At 37.8% G+C, this 25,948-nt stretch overlaps 1 protein-coding gene across 3 annotated transcripts in view; it reads right to left on the bottom strand.

Moving 5' to 3' along the window:
- Positions 1-25,948, bottom strand: part of csmd2 (CUB and Sushi multiple domains 2) — a 280,249-nt gene that overhangs the window by 244,969 nt on the left and 9,332 nt on the right. For all 3 annotated transcript variants that reach the window (XM_023959868.2, XM_078955368.1, XM_023959867.2), the window contains exon 2: positions 12,901-13,117. In XM_023959868.2, coding sequence (XP_023815636.1) covers positions 12,901-13,117 — 217 coding nt within the window. The remainder of the gene's footprint in view (positions 1-12,900; positions 13,118-25,948) is intronic.

Here is a 25,948-nt window from a genome sequence, read left to right as displayed (position 1 = left end):
ATCTAAATATTCCCACAGGTTATGATGATGTTCTGTTTATGAATGAGTTACTCATTAATGACTCACCCACATGTGCAGCAAGACATTGCTGATGTGCCCAGAACAGTACAAACCTAAACTGCAGAGCTTTGTGTTACCAAAGCTCTAGATCAGTATTCAGAATTTTATGAAGTGTACTACTTTCTCCACTTTTCTGGCATTCTATTTTTTTTCTTTTCACTCTGCAGTGGGATGCCACTAATAAAGCCCAAAACAAGGTTTGGCAGAAAATCTGATTAGCTAGCACGACTAACAGGGACAGAGTGACCGATGTAGCGGCCGAGCAATTCTATTGACTTTCCACCCATCGCTCTTCCCTCGCTCCTGTGGGGAGGAGAATCAAAGAGCTGCAGAGGAGGAGAATGCAGGGCAGACAGACAGAACAGAGAGGGGAGCTGGAGGACAAGGTAGCTGTGGTGGAGTGTGTATGACACCAACAAAACACCATGAATCTGCTGAATTAAACAAACACTCCTGCTTTCTTGTTTGCATCTTAATAATGAGCTCCAAATTAGTCAACATTGCATTTTATTTCATTGCTTGTTTACAATATTATAAATCAAATTAGTATTAGAATATTTGGAGCAAATTATCCATATTGGTCGTCTAAAATCCAATGAAACAAAGCAAACCACTATTAGATTGCAAAAACTGTCTGGTTAGGTAAGCGTATTGAAATTACATGACTCTTATGATTGTGTGTTTATTTGTACAAAATTGTGAGGATTTTATTTTATCTATTTAAATGGGAAATTAGTGAAATAAAATTAGGGACTTAATTCTGTATTTTCCGCACTGCATTGTAAGGCGCGCCGTCTTTGAATGGTCTAGTTTGAACGAATGTCATATATAAAGTGCATCAAAATAAAAGGCGTAATAAGCAAAAGTGTCAGCGATAAGTTTGTAAGTAAGACTTTATTAACTGTGTTGACAATATTTAAAAAAAAATATTTACTACACGATGCAAAATAGCCATGCTTTTCACTGGTCTGTATGCGGTGAATCTCTCTTGCGTCAGTTAGTTTACATTACATCAGTAAACACATGCAGAATTAATTCATATCAAACATGCTCTGGATTATAAGGCACACTGTTCGCTTTTTTTTTTTTAAATAAGTGAACCTTATCGGAAAATATCGCAGTTTCAGGGAGCGAAATATTGACTACAGCAGCAGGGAAAAACACAGCAAAATGTCATATTTTGCTGGAAATTCTCAAATCGGGATCTTCCAAAGCTGTCTTTTTTAATTTATCCAGTTTCTGTTCTTTCTCTTCTTTATCAAAAGTGTAACTAAATAACTAATAATGAGGTATTTCAGTTCGTTTTATGTTGCAAATCAAAACAGAACACTGCAAATGTGAACAAATGGAAAAAAAAACAATAATCAAAACGAATTTCATAAAAAATTTCAGCTTTGAAAAAGCGTTCAAGAAACAAACTTCTTTTGATGTAGCTTGAAAAGGTTTCAGTTCTAAATAGAACAAGAAGTTATAATTGGAACCTTTCAATATTCTCTTGTTATAACTAAAAGTTAAAAAATTTAGCTTCTTTGTTTTTTTTTTCTTTTCAACACATAAAATGACAGGAATTTCAAGTACCAAGAAAATAAAAAGCATTTGTTAAATTCAGACATGCTGCACATGTTTAACCTGCTTTGTGCACATGAGTCACGCTCTGCCCTAGGTGTTGTAATTGGACATGATCTGTGACCTGATTTGCATAAGTTGTCATGCAAATAAACAGAAAGAATTATGTGCAGTGGGAAAAGCGTAACATGTCCCTACCACCCTGTCGTTGTTGGAGTGTCTCAATCAGTTTTATTGTAAAACCCTGTAGCTTCATCTGCAATGTTATTTACAATTCACAATTTACAGTATATATTGCTTTTCCACTTTGCTTTAAAGTCCAAAGTGCTTAAGAATCACTGTCCTTTTCAGTGGCAGACTTAGCAGTTTGGGGGCCCAGGGCGAACAACAACACGGGGCCCTCTGCAGCGGTTGAATTATTATTATTATTGTTATTATTATTTTGTTTTTTTTATGCTTACCTAGGAGTAAAATGTTGAGTAACTTCTTTACTGTTCCACTTTTAGACACCATCAATGTCAAGAATAGAAATCAAGAATTTAGTGAATGTATTAATTTGTTTCCAACTTGCTAGTTTTCTGCCTTTTCTTTAAATTTTTAGCTTTGCTAAAGAAAGCAAGGGAAACAAAAATCTTTAAATGACAGAACAAAACAGCTCCCTATGGAGTGGCATCAATAAACATAATAAAAAATAAATATTCTCAAAATCGTCCTTTTTTCCCCCTTCCTTTGCCTTCGTCCCTTTTCTCATTTTTGACTTTTATCCTTTATTAGTTCCTTTGATTCTGTTTTTTGTTCTATTGAATTCTTTTTTCCGGACTTATGGAAACACATTTCTTGCTTCCCCTTTGTCTTCTCCTTTGTTCGTAGCCACTCAGAAAACTACGCTTCATTTTACCACTTTTTTTCAAATCTTTCTCTAACTTGCTCTTGACGGAATAATCCATTGATACAAAGGTATGGGGGAAGATTTAACACTTCCACATAAGCAGTTTATTCCATGTCAGTGATTTTTATTTTTGATGATTGGGTTAATCAATAATGTACATGAAAATTATTTTTTAAGTATTTAAAGTGTTAAAGAGTATTTAAAGCCCCCCCAAAGTGTTAGGGGGGCCCCTGGAAATCCCCTTTACCTTATAGTAAATCCACCCCAGGTCCCAGTGGGAGGTTAATCTTTCCCAGCCAGAGAGTTCTTTCCTCTGCCTGACACCGGGGCCAACCTATAACCACCTGGAGCAACATGGGGTTCAGTGTCTTGCCCAAAGAAAAGAGCAGGAACCAAAGCTGTGATCTTCCGATCACAACTGGTCAACCACTCTACCTCTACTCCACAACAGCTGCATCTTTTTTTCTTTTTTAATCTCAGAATCAACTATAATCTAAATTGGAAGAATTTCATGCTTTTTTTTTTTTTTTTTCCAAGCTGAAAGTAGGAAAAGGGTTACATTAGGGCCAAACCGTTGTAAAAGCTCCAATTGTGGACCTTTTTGAGGCAGGTCCTGCATATTTATCATTGTCGTCTTGGCACGTCACAGTGACGCCAACGTGTATCCTGCTGAGAACACTGATAGCCCAAGAGATTGGAGGATGTCCATAGCAACACAAGAGCTGTAGGGAATAAATTCACAGACTTCTAGTTGATTATTTCTCTAATCTGGGGTTACTGGCCCTAATAATTCTGCCTCACAGGTGAACAGATGCCGTAAATCTCAGCATCGTTTCACTTTTTCCCAGCGAGAGATGATGAAAAACAAACTATCATTCTTCGTCCTGTTTTTAGCAGGCTGTCGTTAAAGCTGGCGTTGATAAGTGGCAGTCTTCCTATTAACAGCCAAGACTCAAGGGAGCCATAAATCCATAGTGTGTGTGTGTGTTTGTGTGTGTGCACATGCATCTGTGAGCCTGCTGGCAAATGCATTGAAAGGATGCGCAAAAGACATCTATCCACATGTCTGCATGGAGGGGCTGCATGTTGAATGAGATGCTTCATCATGAGCTCCACAATTTAATAAAAAAACCCATGCAGCCTTGCAGCCATATTTCTTTGACACGCAGAATCAAACACTCCACCTCCACATTTAGATATGCACTCCTTTCACAGATGTCACACAAGGCGTAAATGCCAAGTATCTCAGCACGAGCAAACAAAGAGTAAATGCGTGTTCACAAACACACATTCAGTACGTGCGCATGCGTCTTTAATGCAATGGAGTCATTTTCCAAAGTACATCTTGCGAAGGATTGATGCCCAAGGCCTTCAGAGAGGAAGAATTATTGCTTCAGCAAGTGTTCGGGGAGGAGGCGCCATTGTGCGTCGCCTGCTCGCACCCTGACCCTGCCCACAGCAGCTCTTTGCAAATATGATTCACTAACTAAATTCTTCACAAATGCAGAATAAGACCTGGTTTAACTCCTTCACCCTTCATGCGCAGAAGTAACAGAAGAAAATGACCCTGACAGTCTGTGTTAAAATTATGAATACAGCATTTGGGGACTGCGTTCAAAAAAGATTGAAATCTTTGTCATTCTTTTACCCTGTTTAATTTGAATAAAGTTTAGTTGCTAAATTTGTCAAATGTTTAACAACTAAAAGACAGAAAAACAGAGATAAAAGGATAAGCAAATGGAGGTAACCTATTTGCTAAACCGGCTTAAAATTAAGAACCGTGTTCTTGTGCTGCGTTCACATTGTTTACATTATTATGAATCGTTGGACGTCTTGCTGTCCAACAATGTGTTCACAAACCTGACGCCACAGTTGCCTGTGGGAGGAGCTACTACCAGATGTTTTTAGCCTGATTTCTATGGTGTCAGTGTATATCTAATTTACAATGCATTAAAGACAGGGAGGATTTTTAAAGACCAAATTAATTTATTTAAAAGAGCTCTACAATAGAATCGATAATCACTTCTCCATGTCTGGGTTCATGGAGAATCATTCAGAGATTCTCCCGGTACGGTGAGCTACAACATCTACTGCAGGAGCTGTGCCTGAATACCCACTTTCAGTAGTACTTATGTCTTCCTGTGACCCAGTTTTCATTGATTAGTTCGAAGAAGGAAAAATAAGAATAAAATTAGAGGAACTTTGTATGATTTTCTCAATAAAAATAAGAAAAAATATCATAAAGTTTAGAGGAGAAGGATCAGATTCACTCCCATATTGGATTTGGACTCTACCTACTGATCGTGTCATTGAACACATTATTCTTAAAGCCCCGATTAATTAAAGGAAAGAATAATTTATTACAGACTCAAGGTCCAAATGTCAAAAAAAACAAACAAAAAGAAACAACAGTTATAAAAGGTACAATAACAAAGAAAACATATAAAATTGCTAAGAACAATAGACAAAAAAAAAGGAAAACACAAATTAAAAACTAAAAACTGAAGGACTTAAAAATTATTGGTTGACGCGATGTGTTGTTTTCTCGCTGAGGTTCAGACTTTTGAACTCTGAAATCACACTGCTGTTTGACCAGCCTCAGATCACATCTGATCTAACTCTGAAACTCGATGCCCCTGACACAGCTTAAGCATAAGGGGTAGTTTCAGATTTTATGATGATTTACTAAGATGGGTCAACTTGTACTAAGAGGGTCTAATTTGTTTACATTTTATTCTAAAATGAGTCATTTCCACTAAATACATTAGTTATTTGTCGTTATAATCAAAATGAACTATAATTAGGTACACCAAAACTAAAAAAATACAAACCAGATGCTTAAAACAGACAAAAAATATACTTATTTTTGGTCTTCAGTTAATTCTATCATTTAGTTTTCTGGCTAATTTTTCCCTCTTTGAATTCTAGTGTAAAACTTCTTGTTTATTGTATTATGAGATTTATTATTTGGTAGAAGTGGCTTACTGTATGGACGATAATTTTACTACTTTCTATTGACTGTCTTCTTATGATCAGTGTTCTTATTCTATTTTTAGACAACCTCTTTTCGCAGTGAGATGAACAGCTCTGACAGTTAGACTAAACCGTTTATTATCATTTTGTTCAGTTAATGTGTCTATTTTGAAAGACTACCTCTTGATTTGGTCTAAAGTCAGCAGTGGCTAAGAAAAAAAAAAAAGTTTTTTATTTAATAATACAAACAAAAATGGTAAAACTTAACCAAATTACTTATTATTTATTCAAAACATTAGCAGAAGAAAAGTGTTTAATTAGTGTCAAATAATCCAAATTTGTTTGGTAAATTTTTGATCTCATGAAAAGAGTTTTTCAACTCATTGCTAATTATTTAATGCTTCAAAATGGGTATTTTTCAGGTTTCTTTCAAGCCTTTGGTTTTGTTTGTTGTTAAAGAGCTCACTGGGATGCAGTGTTTAGAGTAATCCATTACATAAGTCATGTACAATAATAACATCCTACATTTGCTGTAATGTCTTAGAATAATGCAGCGGTCCTCCAGGCACCCCGTCCTGTATGTTTTCTGTGTTACGCCTCATTCCGCTCATCGTGAAGCCCAGCAGAAGCCTGACAATGACAGTCATTAGAAACAGGTGTGTTTGAGTGGGAACGGATGGTAAACAAGCAAGGCGGTGTGCCCTGAGGACCAGGGCAGGAGAAACTGGTGTAAGGCATTACTGATGGATTTGAGGTAATAGATGAATCATTACTTCTTCAGTAATGCAGGTTTTATATATTTACCTTATTTTCCGCACTAAAGGGCACAACGAATTATAAGGCACATTGTAAATTAATGGTCTAATTTCAAACTTCTGTCATTTGTAAGCCGTAGTAAGCAAGACAAAAGTGTCATGGATAAGTCAGTCAGACTTTATTGATTGTGTTTACAGTAAGTCTAGAACTTGTTTGTAACACACTAAACATTACCCATTTTAGCATGTTCATAATACATGTGACTCCCAACCTTATTTGCAAGACGTAAAAAAAAGAGACAGACATTTTGACAGAGCACTGTCTTGTTGTTGATCAACTTTCGGCACACCCCTCATGGGTCCCCACAGCGAATCAGCTTCCACTGGTTCCACCACTTAGTTTGGCAAAGATTTTTACACCAGATGCCCTTGCCGACCCAACCAGAGCTAAAAGTAAGCCGGTACGGCCCGGTACTGCGTACCTAAGGTCTGGCGGAGGGACGCTATACCAGCTGAAAGAAGATCAGCTGTGTGACGGCTCTTTGCTGCTTTCGCACTCATATAAAAGCAGTTACAGGCTGATGCCACTAAAAGTGTGAACCAGACACCACCTGATCTCATCATCTTAGCATCTCTGTGGTTTTAAGTGTCTTATAATCACTTCTAAATGTGATCTACGTCTCTCTCTCCTTTCATGTTATCAGATAATTCTCTCGCGTCCCTAAACAAACACATTGAACATGCACATCTTTCATGGTATGTTTGAGATGTTTTCACTAAGTTCATTTACACTCAAGGAGGCATATTTTTATGGAAGTGGGTTTGTTTGCAACAGGACAAGAAAAACAATAAATGACTCTTACAGTTTTCTGAACACTATTGTAATTGATAGCTCATGATAAAACCTAATGCAACGGTAGGAGTGAAACATGCAGCTAAAAAAAATAAATTTACCTTTAAATTTGAAAAAGTTATTGAAAAAAGAACAATGCAGGGATGGTTGTTTTTATTGAAGATTGCAAGTGAGGATAGTACAAGCTGAAATTAGTAGAAGAGAAGAAGAAAATTAGAAAGGAGATGCATTTTCTGCATTTATCAAGTTCTTCAGTACAACAATAAAATCAAATAATCTTTCCTTAAAGCCACCTCTACATTTTTATTTACAGTCAAGACTTTTTTTTCAGATGCATTTATCTATGTTTGTGTTATACTGATTCATTTTAACAAGGATTCGATTCTTGACAATGAATTGGATTCGCTGATCCAATTCATAGTCAATTTTTGTTTATTTATTTATTTATTTATTTATTTATTTATTTATTTATTTATTTATTTATTTATTTATTTATTTATTTATTTATTTATTTATTTATTTATTCATTTATTTATTTATTTATTTATTTATTTATTAATATTTCTTCATTTTGAAAGATGTTTCACTGACTTTAAATGGATGCAGGATATTTTTAGCCAAAAATTCAACTGGTGTATTTTTTTCATTAACTATTTTTTTTTAGGAATTTTATTTTTGAAAAACAAGTTTTCCTGTAGGGCTTACACCAGGGATGCCCAGACTTTTTCAGCATCCAAGCTACTTTTAAGAGGATAAGCTCCACAAGATCTACTTGAATTCTCATTTTTAAGTGCTTAAACATACTTATTATGAAAAATTATATTTTTAAGGGAATCAGACAATTATTTTGAGTTAAATGGATGAATTCTGAACAATGTGTAAGATTGCAACATGATAAAAAGCTTCATTTTGCCTTCAATAGTTTGTTGAATTGGATCCATGTGCTACCATATCCGACAACCAAAATTGCTGCGTGTTCATTGTGGTCTAGTTTTCGTTTGAGTGACTGACCTTGGGCCAGTGAAAAAAAAAATAAGGCCTATTAGCATGACTCCATGGCAGGATGGCCATAGCTTCAATAAACGGTCCCATGAGCTGGGGGTTATTTCATCTGCTGGGGGACCTGGCGTGCAGCGGGGCTGACAGAGGATGGCAGAAAGTATGTTTGCTCAGTGTAGTTAAACACGCATGTGCAGTGACGTATGTCTCAGAGGATGCTCAATTGGTCATTCTGCATGTTAATCAAGTGACTTACTTGACAGTGAGGACAATAATTCGCTGAAAGCATTTTTTTTCTTAAAGAATTATTTTTGTTTTGTTTATTAATATCTGACAACCGACGATCTACGTCACATCCTTCGCGATCGACCTAATGAGCACCCCTGGTTTACACACACACACAAAAAAAAAAAAAAAAAAATGACAAGGTTGTTACAGTTTGAGTTCTTTGATTTTGTTTTTTGGTTCTATTTTAGTTCTGTTTCCTGTTTTATTTTGAAAGTTTTTCCGTTGAGTGTCATGGTTTCGAGTTTTACTTTTGGTCCCCATCTGTCCTGATTGTTTCCACCTGTGTCTTGTCTGTTCTGTGTCTGTTTAAGTCCTGTCTTTCCCTTCTTCCTGTGCTGGTCCATAGCTTGCTATTTCCCCGTTCAAATGTTTTTGAGTTTCGAGTTTCTCTAGCCTGCTCAGCAGTGGATTTAGTTTTAGTATTTCTAGTTCTGGTTTATTAAAGACTCTGTTTCACCTGGAACCTCCTGCCTCCTTCTCTATGCATCTGTGTACTCCCTCAAACCCCCGTCATGACAAAAGTATAATAAATATTAATAAAAAAGGTAACTAACACATAAATGCTGACAGGTTAAAAATGTTTGCTTCTCTAAAGGCTAAAAAAGGCTTTGGGTTTACCTTTTTTTTTTTCTCCGATCAGCAAGCTATCCCAAGATAGCTTGCTATATCAGGAAAAGGAGAAAAACGTCTACTGCCAGCAAGTGTTTATAATTACAGACTGTTGCAAACTGCAAGTATGAGCAAACAGAGTTGGAGTTAGCCAAGCTTTGCAGTTCAGCAGTCAAGTTTAAGAAATGAGCCATTTAGTTTATCAGTACAGTATAGTATGCTTAGTTTTTCTGCATACTCATCATCATCTTTTTAGGTTTTTTTTTTAAGACCCGTGTTTTTATCGGCTTTCCGTTTTTCCAGTGGTATTTTAATTATGAGTATGCAGTTTTTAGCCATACTCGAATAGTCTGTGTCTTCTTCTAGGACATAGTTTCTGCAGAGCAGCAGGACTTTCTTTATTAACTTGCCTCTGAGTTGTAGGCGGGGCCATTGAAGTGGAAGTAACCCTCCACTGATATCCCATGATGTGTGTGAAGGTGTGTTGGTTTAAAGTGGAAAACTGTATTTCACTATGTAAATGTATTGTTCGAGTTTGATTTGATTTGATTACTCTCCTCACATAACACTGGATCATCAGCTTCATTCCATTGAGCACATTGTTTGTAAAAGGCTGCATCACACTTTTTTCTGTCAGGCATTGTAATCATGATTAAATAAAATAATGTGTAGAATGCAACTTTCCCACTATGCCAGTATTAAGAGATTAACCAAAAATGCTTACAGAGATAAACATTATCAGGGTTACCATTTACTTTGAAAAGAAAAATTCACTCGTGGGATTACTAATCCTCTCATGTGTCACAACATTGTGATTAATGTGATTAATGTCGTCCCTTTTTTCTCCGAATCAAAACGAATAAGTCAAAAAGTTGAAAAGGAAAGTTTTGATCATCTGCCATTGCCTCCACATCAGCTTAACTTACTGAACCAGCCCAAAATCTCTGAAGATGAAGGCTCTGTGTAATCATCAGCAATCAAACAGCTGCAGAAGCTCATTCCTCCAGTGCAGAACTTTCATCAGCGATAATTATTTTTCTCTCTTTTATTTTAAACTGTTGAAACTTCTGTCAGCCTCCCAGGTGTCTGTTGCGCTTCGTGGTTCAATGGAACGCTGCAGCAGTAGGCTGACTCACAAAAGCTTTGGTGACGAAGTGTCTGTGACTCACAAAGGCAACTGGCCCACAGACACACCTCAGGCTGTACACACATGTATGACTAAATGCATGCTCCAGCAAAGGAGTGTGGAGAAATCTGTGAACTTTGAAGACATATTTAGCATAATGTTATGTAACATGTTGTTTTTCATGACTGTTGAGGATTAAAAAGAGGTGTTCAGTGTGATTTTTTGACACAAATGCAAGAGAGCAAAAAAATAAAAAAAGGACAAATGACATATTAAAAATACATGTGAATGTAATGTGTGGCGTGAGAGGGATATTGAAGGAAGTGATGCTGGGGTGAGTGTGTAACTCTCCGTGTGATGAGCCAGTTTGGGGTGTTCTTCAGTCAAAATATACATGCATGTGCTGTCAGACTACTGCTGACTAGACATCTGCTTCTCTCTGAATCCCTGCTTTTCCAGGCTCTTTTAGAGATTATGTTTGAACTCATTTTTGTTTCCACAAAATCCATTTTTAATGTGAGAAAATAAATAAACAGCATGAGCAAAACTGAAATAATAAAAAATAGAAAATAAACATCTGGTATTTTTTCTCTCCATCTCTTTCATCTTGCTTTTCTTGTTTGCATCTTAGCAACCATTTTTTCCGCACTATAAGCCTTAATTTATGATATAATTATTTATTATATAAACTTTATTTATAATATGTTTGATTGTGGAATGCAATGAAACGATTTTTCTGTTCTGGTTGTGTTTAATGATTCGAGAGGTCAAAATGTCCGTCTGTTTTGGTTACGAGTTGCAAACAAGGTTTGGAAGGTAAGTTTAAAAATAATCACGGTGAGCCTCTACAGTGTAGAAAATATGGTAATTATGACTTCCTTCTGAAATAACTTGAAATTAAGCAGAAAAAATGAGAGAATGTTTGCTTGTTTTTATTTTTTTCATGCTTTTCATTTGATTTCTGCTGGGAGAAGCCACAAAGGATACAGTGTTAGAAAGAGATGCAAAGCAAACGGACAAAGCGGAGTTGATCACAGTGTTGAAGTAGTAAAAGAAAAGTCCAACAATGACAACAATTTCAACGAAAAAACATGCTTCAGTTGACTTACTTGTGTGTAATTTGTGATGTATTGGCACAATTTCACTACGAAACATTTACTTTACTACCAGAAACGCATTTCACTCTACAAAACACTCATCTTTACATCTTCATTCTGAACCGAGAGCCAAATCACACTTCTTCTTCTCAGCCTATTACAAACATGTTTTCATTGTTACATTAATGAATGTTTTCTCCACATTCCATACGGTTTCACCAAATCTCCTTCACCCCGTTCTCCACCAGGAACAATACTTTGGCTTAGTGTAGCCCCCAATCATCATCAACTTCATGTATGATCTGAGCTTTACCCAAGTAAACAACACACCAATGACCCCAAGCTGAACCAATTCAATTCAATTCAATATCATTTATATAGCCCAATATCACAACACAATTTTCTCAACAGGCTTCACACCAATAATTGTACAAAAGCAAATAGTTAGTCATAAAATATGAACAATAGCTGATTGCTAGAATAAACTCGACAGACCTTGGATAACCTTGCCCTTATACCCTTCTTCTCAGATGGTTACAACTACCAGAGATCATGGACTCATTTCAGGCTCTTCTGTATCACAAAATATATATATATATATATATATATATATATATATATATATATATATATATATATGTGTATATATATATATGTATATATTCATTCATTCACTCTAAGGTTTTTCTATCAACTTCCCGGTTAACTTCAGCTTGTTTGCTCCAATAGTTGAGAAAAGCTCGCCTGAACTCTGATCTGGTCGAGGACAATCTGATCTACTTGAGAGTGTGAGTTACTGTTCATGGTGGAAGTAAAGTAAAGGGAGTTAATAAAGTAAGTGCTGTGAACAGCAACTACAAAGAAGAAGAAAAAACAGCCCATATTGTAAAACTAGAAAGGTAAAAAAATGTATATGAGGATTAATCTGATGTATGAAGAAGATTCAAGCACTGGTAATTAACATGACTCTTCATTTTTTCTGTCTTTTTTTTCCAGTTTTGGTCAACGTTTATAAGGTGATGTTTGCATCTGCAGAGTATATTTGTAAACCAGGGGTCTGCAACCTGAAGCTGAGGAGCCAAATGCTAAAACTTTACATAAATCACAGCTTTACAGTTACAGCATAGTGAAAGACACTCCTTCACAGAGGAAGGAGTGCAATAAGACATTTCAATGCAGCCGGGAGGGGAGGGGCATGAGGAGGGGTCACTGAGAGATCAAGTACTTAAAAAAAAAGAAAAAAATCGGTTCTTAGCTCGATTGACAATTTTTTAAAATGTTTTTATGAATATTGATTACTTTTAATACTTATATAATTTTATGATCTTCATATCTAATTTATTGTGTATATTTGGAGCAATAGATGGACTTGCAAATTCCCTCTGGATCTGTCTGTCTGTCTCTTTCTCTGTCTCTCTCTCTCTCTATCTATCTATCCATATATACTTGGTGCTTACCCCAGCTTAACAACCACAAAACATAAACAAAGTGTTTATTTCTAAGGTGGAACTTTTTAGCTCTTAGACCACTGGTCTAAATAGTTTGCTTCTCTTCAATCTTTGGTTTGCTTCTAATGCCATGTATGAAAGCAAACCAAATCAGATGAAGATGTAATATTTATTTCAACTCATTTAAACCAATCCAATGAAACACTCCAAATTCTCAGACAATCGTGGAACATTTACCTTGTCCTCAGGTTTCCGGGGCTTGGAGGCCCATCGTACACTGACAAGATGTCAAAATCCTCCTCTAGGGCAAAACCTTGAAACACTAGCTGTATCCGGTTGTGCTCCGCTGCCACGATAACCCATGTACAGTTGGCGTAGTTGGGATAACCATACGGATATCCAGGGCTCTCTATTGTCCCATTGGGACTGTGTAGTGTGTAACTGCAGTTTTGAGCTGTGAAGACAAAAAAGAAAAGAAAGAAGAAGGCATTAGAGAGCTAAATTGCATGTTGGAGCAGCTGTAATACAGGTGCTTTTTATTTTACACCAAGTTACTACTTGACATGGAAAAAAAGATTCACACAAATTCACACCGTCAGCGGAACTGTGTGCACCTATTTTTTTAACGTCCATTATCACTCCCAGTGTGGAGCCTGAGCCATTAATGTTGTGGCGCTAAACGTCTAACCCTCTTCCAGATTTTCTCACCTTTAATGTCCCAATCATCACACATGTGTTAACTCACTAGCCCCCCTCCGCCACATGATAATACACACAGCATGGGAAAAAGACACCGGAAAGGAGGAAGAAACACTTTTGGGCACCTTTTAATTGAACTTTTTCTTCTTTTTTTCTAACTTGTCCTGTCCAACAGCTAAGCAAACAGATGAGAGCTGAAAGCCTTTTTGTTTTTTTGTTTTTGTCTCATTTTCGTAACCGTTTTTCCCTTTTGGGGTCACGGGGCTGCCGGAGCCTATCCCGGCCACTTGTGGGCGAAGGCAGGGGACAACCTGGACAGGTCGCCAGTCTGTCGCAGGGTAGAACGTCCACAAACACACATCCATTCACTCTCACACTCACACCTATGGACAATTTAGAGTTGCCAATTCACCTATGAAGCATGTTTTCGAACGGTGGGAGGAAGCCGGAGACCCCGGAGAGAACCCATGCATGCACGGGGAGAACATGCAAACTCCACACAGAAAGGTCCCCCATTGATGTTGTGGTTCAGGTCCCCCAGCCGGGACTTGAACCGGAGGCCTTCTTGCTGTGAGGCAAGAGCGCTAACCACTGCGCCACCATGCATGTGTTTTTCATATTTTACTTTTACAACAGGGGTTATGAATCTTATGGTACACCAGATGTATATTTAAATAAACCCCTTTTGTAATTTCAGCTAAATTTGTTTCATTTTATTTATATTTGTAAATATTTTTTGTTGGACCGGACGGAAAAGAAAAGGAGGAAAGAAAAGAGAGGGATGACAGAAAGGGGGAGGGGTAATTATAGTAGCGAGGGTAAGATCACGAAGCGTCAGAAAGCAACAAGTTGCTGGAGCTTTATAATCACAACTGACAGGTTAAGATGCATGAAAAATCTAAAATGGGCGGGGCCTGTCCACACACAAACACACAACCATTACAAACACACCTGTTGGCTCCAAAAGTGTTCGCACAGAAGCAAGTCTACCTGGACATACAACCACTAACATTCACACACGCCTACTTACGCATTCAGACTAACACATGTGAAACATTTCATCCAGTCACGCAAACTGTTTGTGCAAAGGTGAGATAGCACCTGTGCTCGAGTGAGTGAGTGTTTATGGTCTTCTGGGGTGGATGATGGAATGTAAAAAGAGGGAGAGAACCCAGCCGCCGCCCCCTACCACTTCTTTTTTTTATCTGCTTTTACTTAACCAGCCATCAATCGGAGATTTTAATCATGGGCATTACCATCTATCAGAGCATAAGCCTAGAGTCTGTTTGGTTTCAGTCCCTAATCTAAATGAGTCCATGTCCCACTGATCCAAGAACAGATGTGACTTTTCATCAATCTCAAGATTTAGCTGCAGAGGGAAATCATGTGTGATTGTGCATACTGCATTTTGCGCTCCCCCTCTTTGTCGTGTGTTTGCAATTTAAATGTGCCTGCAAAGATTTCATTCCGTCGATGATGGCACACTGATTTAAGCTCATGTTTCAGGGATGGGGTGGGGGGTCTTCTCGGAGGAAAGTAAAGTCAGGTTTTTATCTCCCAAGTCGCAAAATGCGAGCATTCAGCTGTCAATCTGCAGCTGTCAAGTGACAAGGGCATTCAATCAGATTACATCCGACTGACAGCGTGAGGATGACACGGTCATCACAACGGCCTGCACCAACAGATAACCTCATGCATGCCACTCACATGAATGATTTACTTTTGTTTGTTTCAGCTACAAACCCAAATTATGGTGCAGACTGATTAAAACGTAATTAGGATGGCATAAATGGAGGACATCTGTTACCTGCATTTAGCAACCAAAAAGTTGTGCTCATTTGCATAAATGAGCACAACTGAGAAGACATGTTGGAGAAAACCGAGGCCCAGGAGTCCTAAAACACTGAATAAAAATAGGAATCTGGAGTGACAACAACCTAAGACAAATCCCCAAACTCAAAATCCATCAAGAAATTTGAATAAAGGAAAGAAGGAGATAAGAGCAAAGTCTGAATATGAAGGACAGGACAAAGGTAATTTCAATTGAAAATAAACAAAACAGAGGGGGAAACAAGAAAATGCAGAGAAACGGATAATCTCTTGTTAAGTAGACAAGCGAATACAGCAATTGTTTTCACAGTAAATAGGCACTTGATTTCTGGGGAGCCGCATGAGGGGTTTTCAAGAATTCTCAAATGTACCTCTACAAAAATGTGCATCCACAAAAACACACAGATGGAAACACACATATTCCAATATAAGTTTACAGTGGGGTTGCAGGTAGAGCAGCAAAATGGTAATCACGATATATTTTTGGCCCGAGGGAGGCTGGAAAGTGTAAATAGCTTCATGAGTTCTAGATCCTCGGAGATGGCATCAGCAGCAGCGACAGCAGCAGAAGTATAATAGCATCTCTAGTCAAAGTATATCCATCATGGCCCTGTTGACTCCCAGAGGCCTGCCTCAGCAAAAAGCAGTCAGGAGCTGCTCAGCCATCAGTTTTTGGCGCTTCAAGCGACCTCCCCCAAAGGATGCTAATGTGTGAGAACGTGAACTCTGATGTTTGCAGCACTTTTAAGCTCCTCCCAGAATCACAATGAAATCTTGGGGGTATCATCCTCATACCCCAAATGAGAAGAATGTTATAATTTTTAGACTGTGTGGCACAATTGTCCCTTCAGTGTCTCAATCTATAAGCATTTGAAATACACAAAAAAGATGATTGTGTGATTTCTTGTTAAAGACCTTAGATACTAATTTTCTTTTAGGTGTTTTTTAACATTTTCTTGAGGTATTTTTCTGATGAGGGAAGAAATGTATAAAGAAAATTGAGCTGACATTTGCTTTTTTGAGTATTTCTTTAAATAAATCATTGTGAATCAGGAGCAGAAGAGAAATATCGTTTGAAAAAAGCTTATTTCCATTCCGATACATTCACTTACAGACAAATATATCTGTGTTTGTCGTTGTTTTCCTCTTCTGAGCTAGAATCTGGATGGAAACTGTACGACTGGATAGCTCCAATATTGCTCATCCTTTTTGTCGCACCGCTAATGTTTGGTTTACTTGTGGGAGAGCTTGTAAACAGATAGCTCTCAGCAATTTGCGAAGGGAAGTTATGCCAAGTAAACAGTCCCAACCAGTACAGCACAAAGCTTTTAAAATGAAGGTAAACTTCAAATGAATTGCTGCTTCTCTGCAGAAAAGATGTCGTGGAAAATTACACCGTTTCATTCTTTTTTTTGTGTGGCTAAAAACGGCATAAACTGAACATTTTTACAATAGATCAAAAGGTGATTTCAAATGAACTCTGTAAATTACCTTGAACCGTCCAAACTGCCATCAGTTCAATCACTAATATCAAGGCAAATCCTGCATCTACCTGATTTTCATATACGCAGCTTGGTCAATAATCCACTCATCATCTCCCTCATTACGAGGCCCATCAGACAAAATACCAATCAATGGCTCTTACAGCAGCCTGAAGCCAGAGTCAGATGTGAGAGGATGTAAGTACATGAGCTGTCAGTTGAAATTCATGTCAGGAAATGAAACCAAACCATCTCAGTGAGGTGAAATCAACGGAGTTGTTCTGAATCAGTTTTATGCTTTAGTTGAACATACCCACACAGGTTTTTGGGTTTTCTGGGCCTGTAGAGCATCGTAGAGAGGAGTGACTTAAGGTGTATGCGGTCATGAACCCTCATGCAAATGGAACAGACGATTGTTATGCCTGTAGTAATTGTATTGTGAAGTTTTTGTAAGGATAATGTAAGTTAAATGCACTTATGACATAAGCGGTGTCCTTTGCGCCACACTCCAGTCCTTAGTAAAGTGCGTGCATAGTGGCTCCTTATAAATCGCCTAAATGCTACATGCACAGGGTGTCCAGGTGATCTGTCTGTGCCCGTAGGATGCACACACAAACCAAATTTCGATTGTGTAGTTTTCTCAATTCTACAGCTACGTTCAAAACACCCTCAGCAACACATGTTCAAGACACTACATCCACTGAAGTCTATATAAACAGGCGGATGGCATCCATTTTATTTCATAGAAGTGCCAATCGTTTGAAAATCGATCATGGAGGAGAAATTAAAGATTAAGGTTTGTGTCCGGATGGAATTCTATGACACCAACATGAAATATATTTTATGTATCGGAATAGAGCTGGGAGCAACAGTCCAGTGCTAAACGCGCATCGCATTCCCAGTGTGAATGTAGCATAACAGTCAGGCTGTTTAAGTGATTTTCTAAGACCTATCACTGGCATAATGCCCGTAGAAAAAAAAACATGTGCAGGAACATTTCAGCTTTATGGGCTTTATAAAGCAGAAATGTTTATGTGGTTTGCCTGCTTGCCCCGTATATGTTTGCCCATTTTTCGCCTACAGACAGTCAGTATCCACCCGTAAGGGTTGTGACGAAGGCATTAGGATGACGAAAAAACTAAAAACGGATAACCCTCCTGTGGCTTTTAAGGGAGCAGTTTAATTGAAAAACAAAAGTGGAGGCTCTTTGACAGTACAAAGCTTTTAAAACAGTCTGAGTGGTGACACAAACAGGATGTGCAGCCCGCGTTGATTTATGACAGACGATCAAGCAGACAACCACTCAAGTGCTTTTCTTTAGTACAATTAAATGATCATAAAAGCTGGAAAAGCAAGAAAAATCTGAAAGGAAGGAAAAAGAACTGTGTATTTAGTGCACCAAACCTCAGCTGAATGGTCATCAGAAAATATGAACACCTGTGCCAAGACACCAGCTTTTAAAGTGATAATGATGCATGCAATCTGGAATAAAAAGAAGCTAAGACAGAGCAGTTAGGGAGGCTTTTTTTTTTTGGGCTACAACCAAAAAAGGTTGAAATGGTTTAGTTGTACAAAACAAGTACAAAAAGTCCCCAAAAATACATGTGTGTTCATTTATGAGCTTAATGGATGATCAGGTTCCAGTTTTGGTTTACAGAACAACGGCTGAAGAACTTGCCTAATGTTTTTGGAACGTCATTCTGGCTTTCTGCACCGCTGCTCAGAAAATAGTTTACCACCATATGCTGCAAGTGGGGTTAACTGAGGCTCAGGATCTCTCTCTGTTCTTTGAAAGCCCTAAGCCTTTGATTAAGTAGATCCTTCACTTGTGGCTTGGATGAATTATTTAAGCCTCGCCCAGGGTGCATTATGAAATTAGCTGCTGGGAGCTGGTGACCTACTCTGAAGCACCTCAGTGTAAATCTGCGGGGAAGAGCTCATCCAGCAGTTGACCCCACTGCCAAACGATAAAGCTCCCATAAACAGACTGCTTACAATGCTCTTTTAGTCCAGGTAGAGAACCATCAAAGAAGGTCATGCTGTTATAATTTTTTTAAGTTTTATTTTTGGGTTGTGCGAGTTCAGATGGACCATTAAGAATATGGAATAATGGGGTTAATGCTGTCTCAGCGAATAGGAAGACGTCTTTTATCCGCTTACATCGGCAGGTGGGGCTGTGGATTGTTACTTTGATCCGGTTGATTCACGGATCAAGATCAACGATTCACAGACTGAACCATGATTTTTACTATTTAATGTCTGAATGGTTGCTGTATGAATGTCTTTTTACTGGATGAATCCAAATTAAAATAATTTGGATTTTATCCCCATCATTTAGACCTTTATTTGAAACATGAGATCAGAATCAACAGATAAGGACAAAAATATTTTTAAAAAGAAAACTGATGTTTGTGACTTTGAACAGTGTCACACTCTAAAGTTTTTTTCTGTCAACTTCCTTAATTTCAGCAGTAAACAAAACTCATACCATGGTCAGGGTGAGTAGTCGATTCTGATTGGCTGCTGGGTGTAAATCGAAGAGTGGTAATGGCCAGTGATAATGTACACCTAAAGAATAAATTCCGGTCACATAGCTTTAATATTCTATATTACTGCGCTGGTTTCTTTAAAACAAACTTTTGCTCTATCATCTGAACAAAAACATGTGAAGATGTGAACTTTCTCTCTAAAATGATGCTTTATTTAACCCATTGTGATGATCAGCATAGATATCCCTTTCCTTTCTCGCTGCAGACAAAGTCGGTGCTGGCTTAGCCGTTGCCACGACAACGTACCGCACCATGCATCAACCGATCCAGCTTTTCTTGAAAAAGAAATTTTAACTAGAAAAAATAAAATAATTAAGTATTAAAAAAAGATTAAATACTGTTTTTTTTTTTTTTTTTTTTAAATGACCATGGTATAAGGAGGATACTGCCCTTCAAAGAGTCCATTATCAGAAATTAACTGACTTCACAAAGGTAACCATCCTACACTTCGGATTGGACGGTTCAGTTAAATTTTGATAAAAGATACTTTGTCGGGCATTGACCCTTACATAAACATCACTGTTGTTCTGGATCTTTTTAGAACAAATCCTGAATCCCTGTTTTTTTTCATTCTTGAAGCTTTCTGACTACAGTTCCAATAGATTGATGACAAGATGATTGTGAATGAAGACACAGCAACTCCTCAATAAAAATGGAACAACTAGAGAACTCTCACAGCCCTTTCATCTAAACTGACAACATTGTTTCCATGTCTTACTAACTGACTTTTTTCATCTTTAGATGAAATTGACCACAAGATTCTCATAATATTCCTGAATTCATTTTTTATTCTATTTTACTAATCTATTTTTTATTCTAACTTATAAATTACTTTTCAATAAAAACTAAAAGTAAATAATTTATTTTAGAAAACTGATGTAACTGAATTTAACTTTTTTTTTTTTAATTTACAAAAAAAACAATACTTTGAAAATAAGAAGCTTCACCGACACTTTACTTTGAAGATTTATCAACTTCCGGTGACAATAGCACATTTGATGTCTTTGTATACTAAACATCTTGCATTATTCTGCATTTTAGAGCAATAATTACATTGTCAGATTAGTATTTTTTGCTACATTAGATTTATAAATAACGCAAATCAGCTATTTTAGATGTGGCAAATATTTGTCCTTGTATTTCCAGGAACAGATTACAAATATCTGAGTTTTCACATTCTCTGTACAGCCCTACTGGCTGGTGTGTATGGGAATGTTTGACATCTGTAACAGATTTGCCGTCCAGTGTTCTGCCTGCAGCTCCAAATGTCTGGGGTGAAAACTGTTAAACAACCCTTTTTTTTTTGTTTTGTTTTGTTTTGTTTTTTATCCGTGCATGTAGCAGCTATTGTTTGTCTTGCAGAGTCATTTGTTTAGAAATAGGCACGCAGAACAACTGAGCGCTCTGACAGTTTGATAAATTGATGATCACTGTGCTGCACTCAGGCAGGACTGCAGCCCCTCACAGTGGAGGACAGAGACAGGAAAAGACTAGAGAAGAACAAGATGGACGAGACTGAGGCTAAAGGGGCCAGAGGGCTGAATTAATGTATAGATGTGTGAGAAAATAGATTTGAAAGATGCACTTGTGTAATAATAGAAGCAAAAAGTGAGATGAGGTAAGAAAAGGTGGCATATGGGGGTTAGGTGGGAGGAAAATCAAAGAATCTGCAGCAAAAACTTGACAAATAGAGTGGAGAGAGCAACAACCAATGACAAAAGTTCGTTTGAAAGAGGTCACTGGTGTTACATTCACAGTATAGTAAAATCTGATCTGCTTTCTTGGCAATACACAACACAATGTGTCTAAAAATCAACCCTATAGCCCCCCCCTTTTTTTTTTTTTTTTCAAATGAGTTCAGACTTTTCAAATTTCTCTTTCAGCTGCATTTATAAAATCTTTCTGAACCAACCGAGGATTTTTGACAGTAAATAGAACAGGAAGCTCTTGTAGAAGTTCGAAAATTGTTCCCTCTCAACTAGACTCCATGGCCTCTCAGCACTAACATTAACCTTGAGCTTCCTCCACAGAATCTCAATGTAACTCAGATCCAGACTCCAAGACAGCTACTCCACGTACAACCTTGAATGATGTCCTTCAAAATGTTTTGAACCCATTTAGCGATCCGTTTGGAGTCATTAACTAAATGGAGGACTAACGGAACAGAGGATGGATCGGCTGTGCCTTTTTCTAACAATGTTCTGGAAAAAAAAAATGCATGTATGATTCAGCAGGACGTGATGCCAAAAAGATGAAGAACCTCACACCCAGTCATGAAACTACCACCTCCATGTCTCTTTTTGTTTTCAGATTTAAAAATTCTCTCTTTTCTGCTTTCTAATGCAGAATTTGTGTTAGATTGGGTCTTTAGGGCAAAGGACAGACATGCAGAACTCACACCTGTATTTCAAATAGCTTGGGTGGGCTGCTCACACAGCACGGGTCTTCTCAAGGCCACGTCACACAGCCACTACGTACATTTTGTGCACATTGCACAGCCAGAAATTGGTCATACGTGAATATCCGTGGATGTATGCACACAGATGAATCACGAATGAACCACATTAAAACCACGGAGGAAGTAAAAAATAAACCACGCAAAGAACACGTAAATTAAAAAAGAAGATAACCCAAGCATAATTATTGTGCTTGTTATACAGCATTTATTGATGATTCGTGCATCAATTCTGTCATTTTAACATGATATGTGTGCTATATACGCGATATGAAAATTATACATCGGTGCTACATATGTGAAATGTATATGTGGAACAGTCATGGAAAGCCACAAATCTGAGCAAAAATCACGCACATTTACTAAAGATTTACATAATAATTGCATTTAAACTACTTAAAATAAGTAGTTTAAATATTACTTAAGTCTAATACTCAAAAAAAAAAAAAATGTTTTTTGAGTTTGCTGTGCAAAAAAACAACTTTTTTTTTGCACAGCTGAAAACGAAATTTACATAAAGACCCGTCGGCTGAAACCCTCAAAGGACATCTGTGGACATTGACGAATGACGAACACAAGAAACAGGTGTGAATTACGTTTACCATGCATGGCTCACAAAAAAACAAAATGAATATGTGGAAAATGTGCACAATGTATATAGTGGCTGTGTGACACAGCCTTTAGCTGATGACCTTTCAGAGCATCATCAGGCAGAGACCTCACAGACAAAGCACACTCATTGGTGTTTCTAAACACAAAGTAATTACTGAGATATTTAAGTCTTAAGAAAATTAGACTGAAAACTGATGTTTTTATTTTAATTTTTAGAAAGGATATTTTCTTTAACTGACTTTAAATGTAGAAATAACAGTTCTTAACTTGGATATTTCATATCATTTGAGTTGTATTTTTAAATTGTTTTTAATTCAGTTTCAATTTCTGTTTGAGTATTCTTCATCTGTCTTTCTATGTTTCAATATGTTGAGGTAAAAAAATAATCATAATAATGTGCTTGCTAATCTTTGTTTTTTTTGTTTGTTTTTTTTGTGTGATATTTATTCTGTACTTATTTGGTTGGTCCGTTTTCTATGGATGATGTCACACTCTTGTACAGTCAATGGTCTACCCTGTTTTCTAAAATATTGTTTATACCGTAAATGCATTGATATTCTGCATTATTCTGTCTTCTACATCCATACATTTTATGTGCTCAGATGCAGTTACAGCTGGCTCTTTTCATCACAGAAAACATCATTTTGCCACAATGATACTCATGAGACTATGATTACTGCAGTAAAGATCAGTCTTTTGGCTCGGCTTCTATTTTTGGAAGGGATTTCTTTACACCTACATCTGTCTCCTCTCCTTATCTTTTACCTTTTTCTTCAGAGAAAAAAAAAAAGGTAAGACACTGAGGCCATCCTGTTCTGACAGTCAAATGAGTAAAAGTGAACTATGCGAAGCCAGCTGTTTAGAGCTGTTGCTTTAGCATTAAATGAACACAAGATGTCTGCTATGTAAACCAACAACCTGGAAACAACTAGTGAAACATGAAAAATACAAATTACTTCATCTGCATTTTTTTTGTTTTTTTTGGCTGTAGTTGTTTCAAAATATGTACAGTTGTCTTAGTGGTGAGACGTTCTGCCATCAGGCACAGTGCAAGTCTGAGCATCGTCAGATTGCTGATCCACTGAGCTCAGCTCTTTTCTAATTCTCAAGTAAAAAGCATTAAAAATGTATAGTTCTTTTCCATAGGGCGTCATATCTACAAAGACTAAGCATCAGATGTGGAATCATTTCCTACCTAATAAGTGACTCCCTTTAGGGTTAATTGAGCAACAACAAAGCTATCTAGAGTCATATATATGACCTGCCCCATGAGTAAACGTCAAACAACCAAATGTTTGGCCTGTGTGTCAGTAACTGCCTCCCTGTTGGGTAGATAAAGCCTTCCGCCCCATATATCCTTTCAGCACAACTATTTGTCTCCTGACGTGTCAGCGCATATGCGCTCCTTGACCGCATCATAACTGAATTAACCTCGAGATGGCTGCCATTAAAATGGAAATGGGTTAGCTTAGCGATCCTGCTCGCCTTCATGCATTAGGCTAATGTCCTGGCCATGACTACGCTGGTGCTATTAAGGACCAGCCAAATGCAGTGGAAGGTGCTGCTGTGCTTGGTTGCTCTTTGTCCTTGCTCCTGCAGATTTAGTTTTGTTTTGTTTTCTCCTCATTTGCCTAATTTGTAGAGTTTTTTTGTTTTACTTTTCATTTAAAATGGAAAGATTTGGTTTACTTTTGGGTCTTGAAATAGCCTCTTCCTGGAAGAATATTTTACACACACAAGGGATTCCTGCTCATCCATCCATCCATCCATCCATCCATCCATCCATCCATCCATCCATCCATCCATCCATCCATCCATCCATCCATTTTCTAACCCCCTTCTGTCCCTTTCAGGGTCACGTGGCTGCTGGAGCCTAAACTGGCCAGGTTGCCAGTCAAATATAATAAAACAAAGCACACTGCAAATATGGCAACTCATTTCCATCCTCTACTGCAGTCATCCCTAACCCCCAGAGCACTGGCACCTGTTTGTGGAGCAGTTGGTACCGGGCCACAGAGAAATAAATCACGACCTACTTTCTTTTTTTTTTTTGCATTTTCCTTTTTAATTTCTGAAACTGAAGGAAGTTTTATTTTACAAAAACTACTGGATTCTCTCCACCACTATTCTTGGCACTTGTCAAAATGTTTAAAACGTCTCCATAATATTTACATCTGACGTTCCGTCCAACCCCCAGCAACGCAACCCAATCTTTACACAAAAGTTCTATTTCCAGTCTGTTGACGCGGCAATTTTGTTGTAAAAAAACAACTGAATGGGTTAAGGGAAAATTTATATCACATTTCAATGGTTCCGACAGAAAATCTAGAGTATTAATAAAGTTTGAACCCACTGAAGATATTTACCCTCAAAAATTAAAGGAGAACTGGAAGCCAAAAAAAAAAAAATCAATCAATCAATCACCCACTCCAGTCTTGTACGGGCCGGTCCATATAAATATTGTCTGACATTTAACCAATCTGTGGATTGGAAAAGGTTTGGTACCACTGCTCTACTGTACTGTTGTCCCAGTTCATCCACAGGCTCTGGCATTTCTTTCAAGGTTCTGCTAACGCAAATGGCAACGCAGTTCGCACACACAAATGAACACAAACTTAAATACACTCAAGTACGCTCCGGAGAGAAAAAATAAAAAGAAGAGCATCCTGCAAGTTAAGATGCATTAGAGAAGGGCTCAAGCATAAAAACAGATACCGAATGCACATTTGCATACACTCGTGCACACATTTCTGCCTGCCTGTTATCAGGGATGGCAAGAAAAAGCACAATGGAGCATGTGTTCTCTCTAACAGAGAGCAAGAGAAGGGGGAAGCTAGGCATTTCCTTCCAGCTGGGTCATATTTAACCAGCAGTGTTATCATGCCAGCGAAGAAGAAAAAATGTTCCAACCGCCCACAGCCTTTCAGAGAACTCCAGTCTTTCAATTTCACAAGACATTTTGCGCATATCAAATATTGGTTCGATAAAGAAGGCTCCGTTTGGGTTGTTTTCACTATATTTTACACATGCTAATAACCCTATGGCATAAACATGAGCAACAGAACTTCTTGACAGCATGTGAACCGAAATAAATCAATATACAGCAGTTTCTTCATTTGAAATTCCCACTTTTCGTGGGGGCGTTTGACTCAGCTTTGATACAAACGGACCTCCCACTCAAATGGATGCTCTAGGACGCTTTAGAGTTGTGTATCGATGAGCGGGACAGAAAAAAAAATTATTCATTTGGAAGCAGCGTGTCGTTCCCATGACAACATCATAAGAGGAGAACACAGAAGGCAACCCCTTGCCTCAATTATTCATCATGACTTGAGTCTGCTTTACGTGGGACTTTCGAACACGTGCGGACTCCCACGGCGTGGTGCATCCAGAGTCTCGTTGAGTGTGCTCAAATTCACAGTCAAGCTCACGGATACAGACTGAGATGCCTGAAATTATTTCTGTTTTCTCCTTCAGCCGCTCCGATGCTTGTAAGCAGAATTACGCGTGACAGTGATGTGTGAAACAGCGAAAGTCAATTATCGCCTCATTTTCATTCTCCTCACATGTGAGAGCCTGTCTCTTTGAGTTACATTAAACCCAAAGCTCCACAGCCAGAGTGCACCCCCCCCTTCGTGTTTTTTCACCTAAATTATTTA

This window comes from Oryzias latipes, chromosome 11 (genome assembly GCF_053564925.1).
Source record: "Oryzias latipes strain Hd-rR chromosome 11, Olatipes_Hd-rR_3.1".
Taxonomy (NCBI): domain Eukaryota; kingdom Metazoa; phylum Chordata; class Actinopteri; order Beloniformes; family Adrianichthyidae; genus Oryzias; species Oryzias latipes.
Note: the sequence above shows the minus strand (reverse complement) of the source record. Positions and strands in the feature narration are given on the sequence as shown.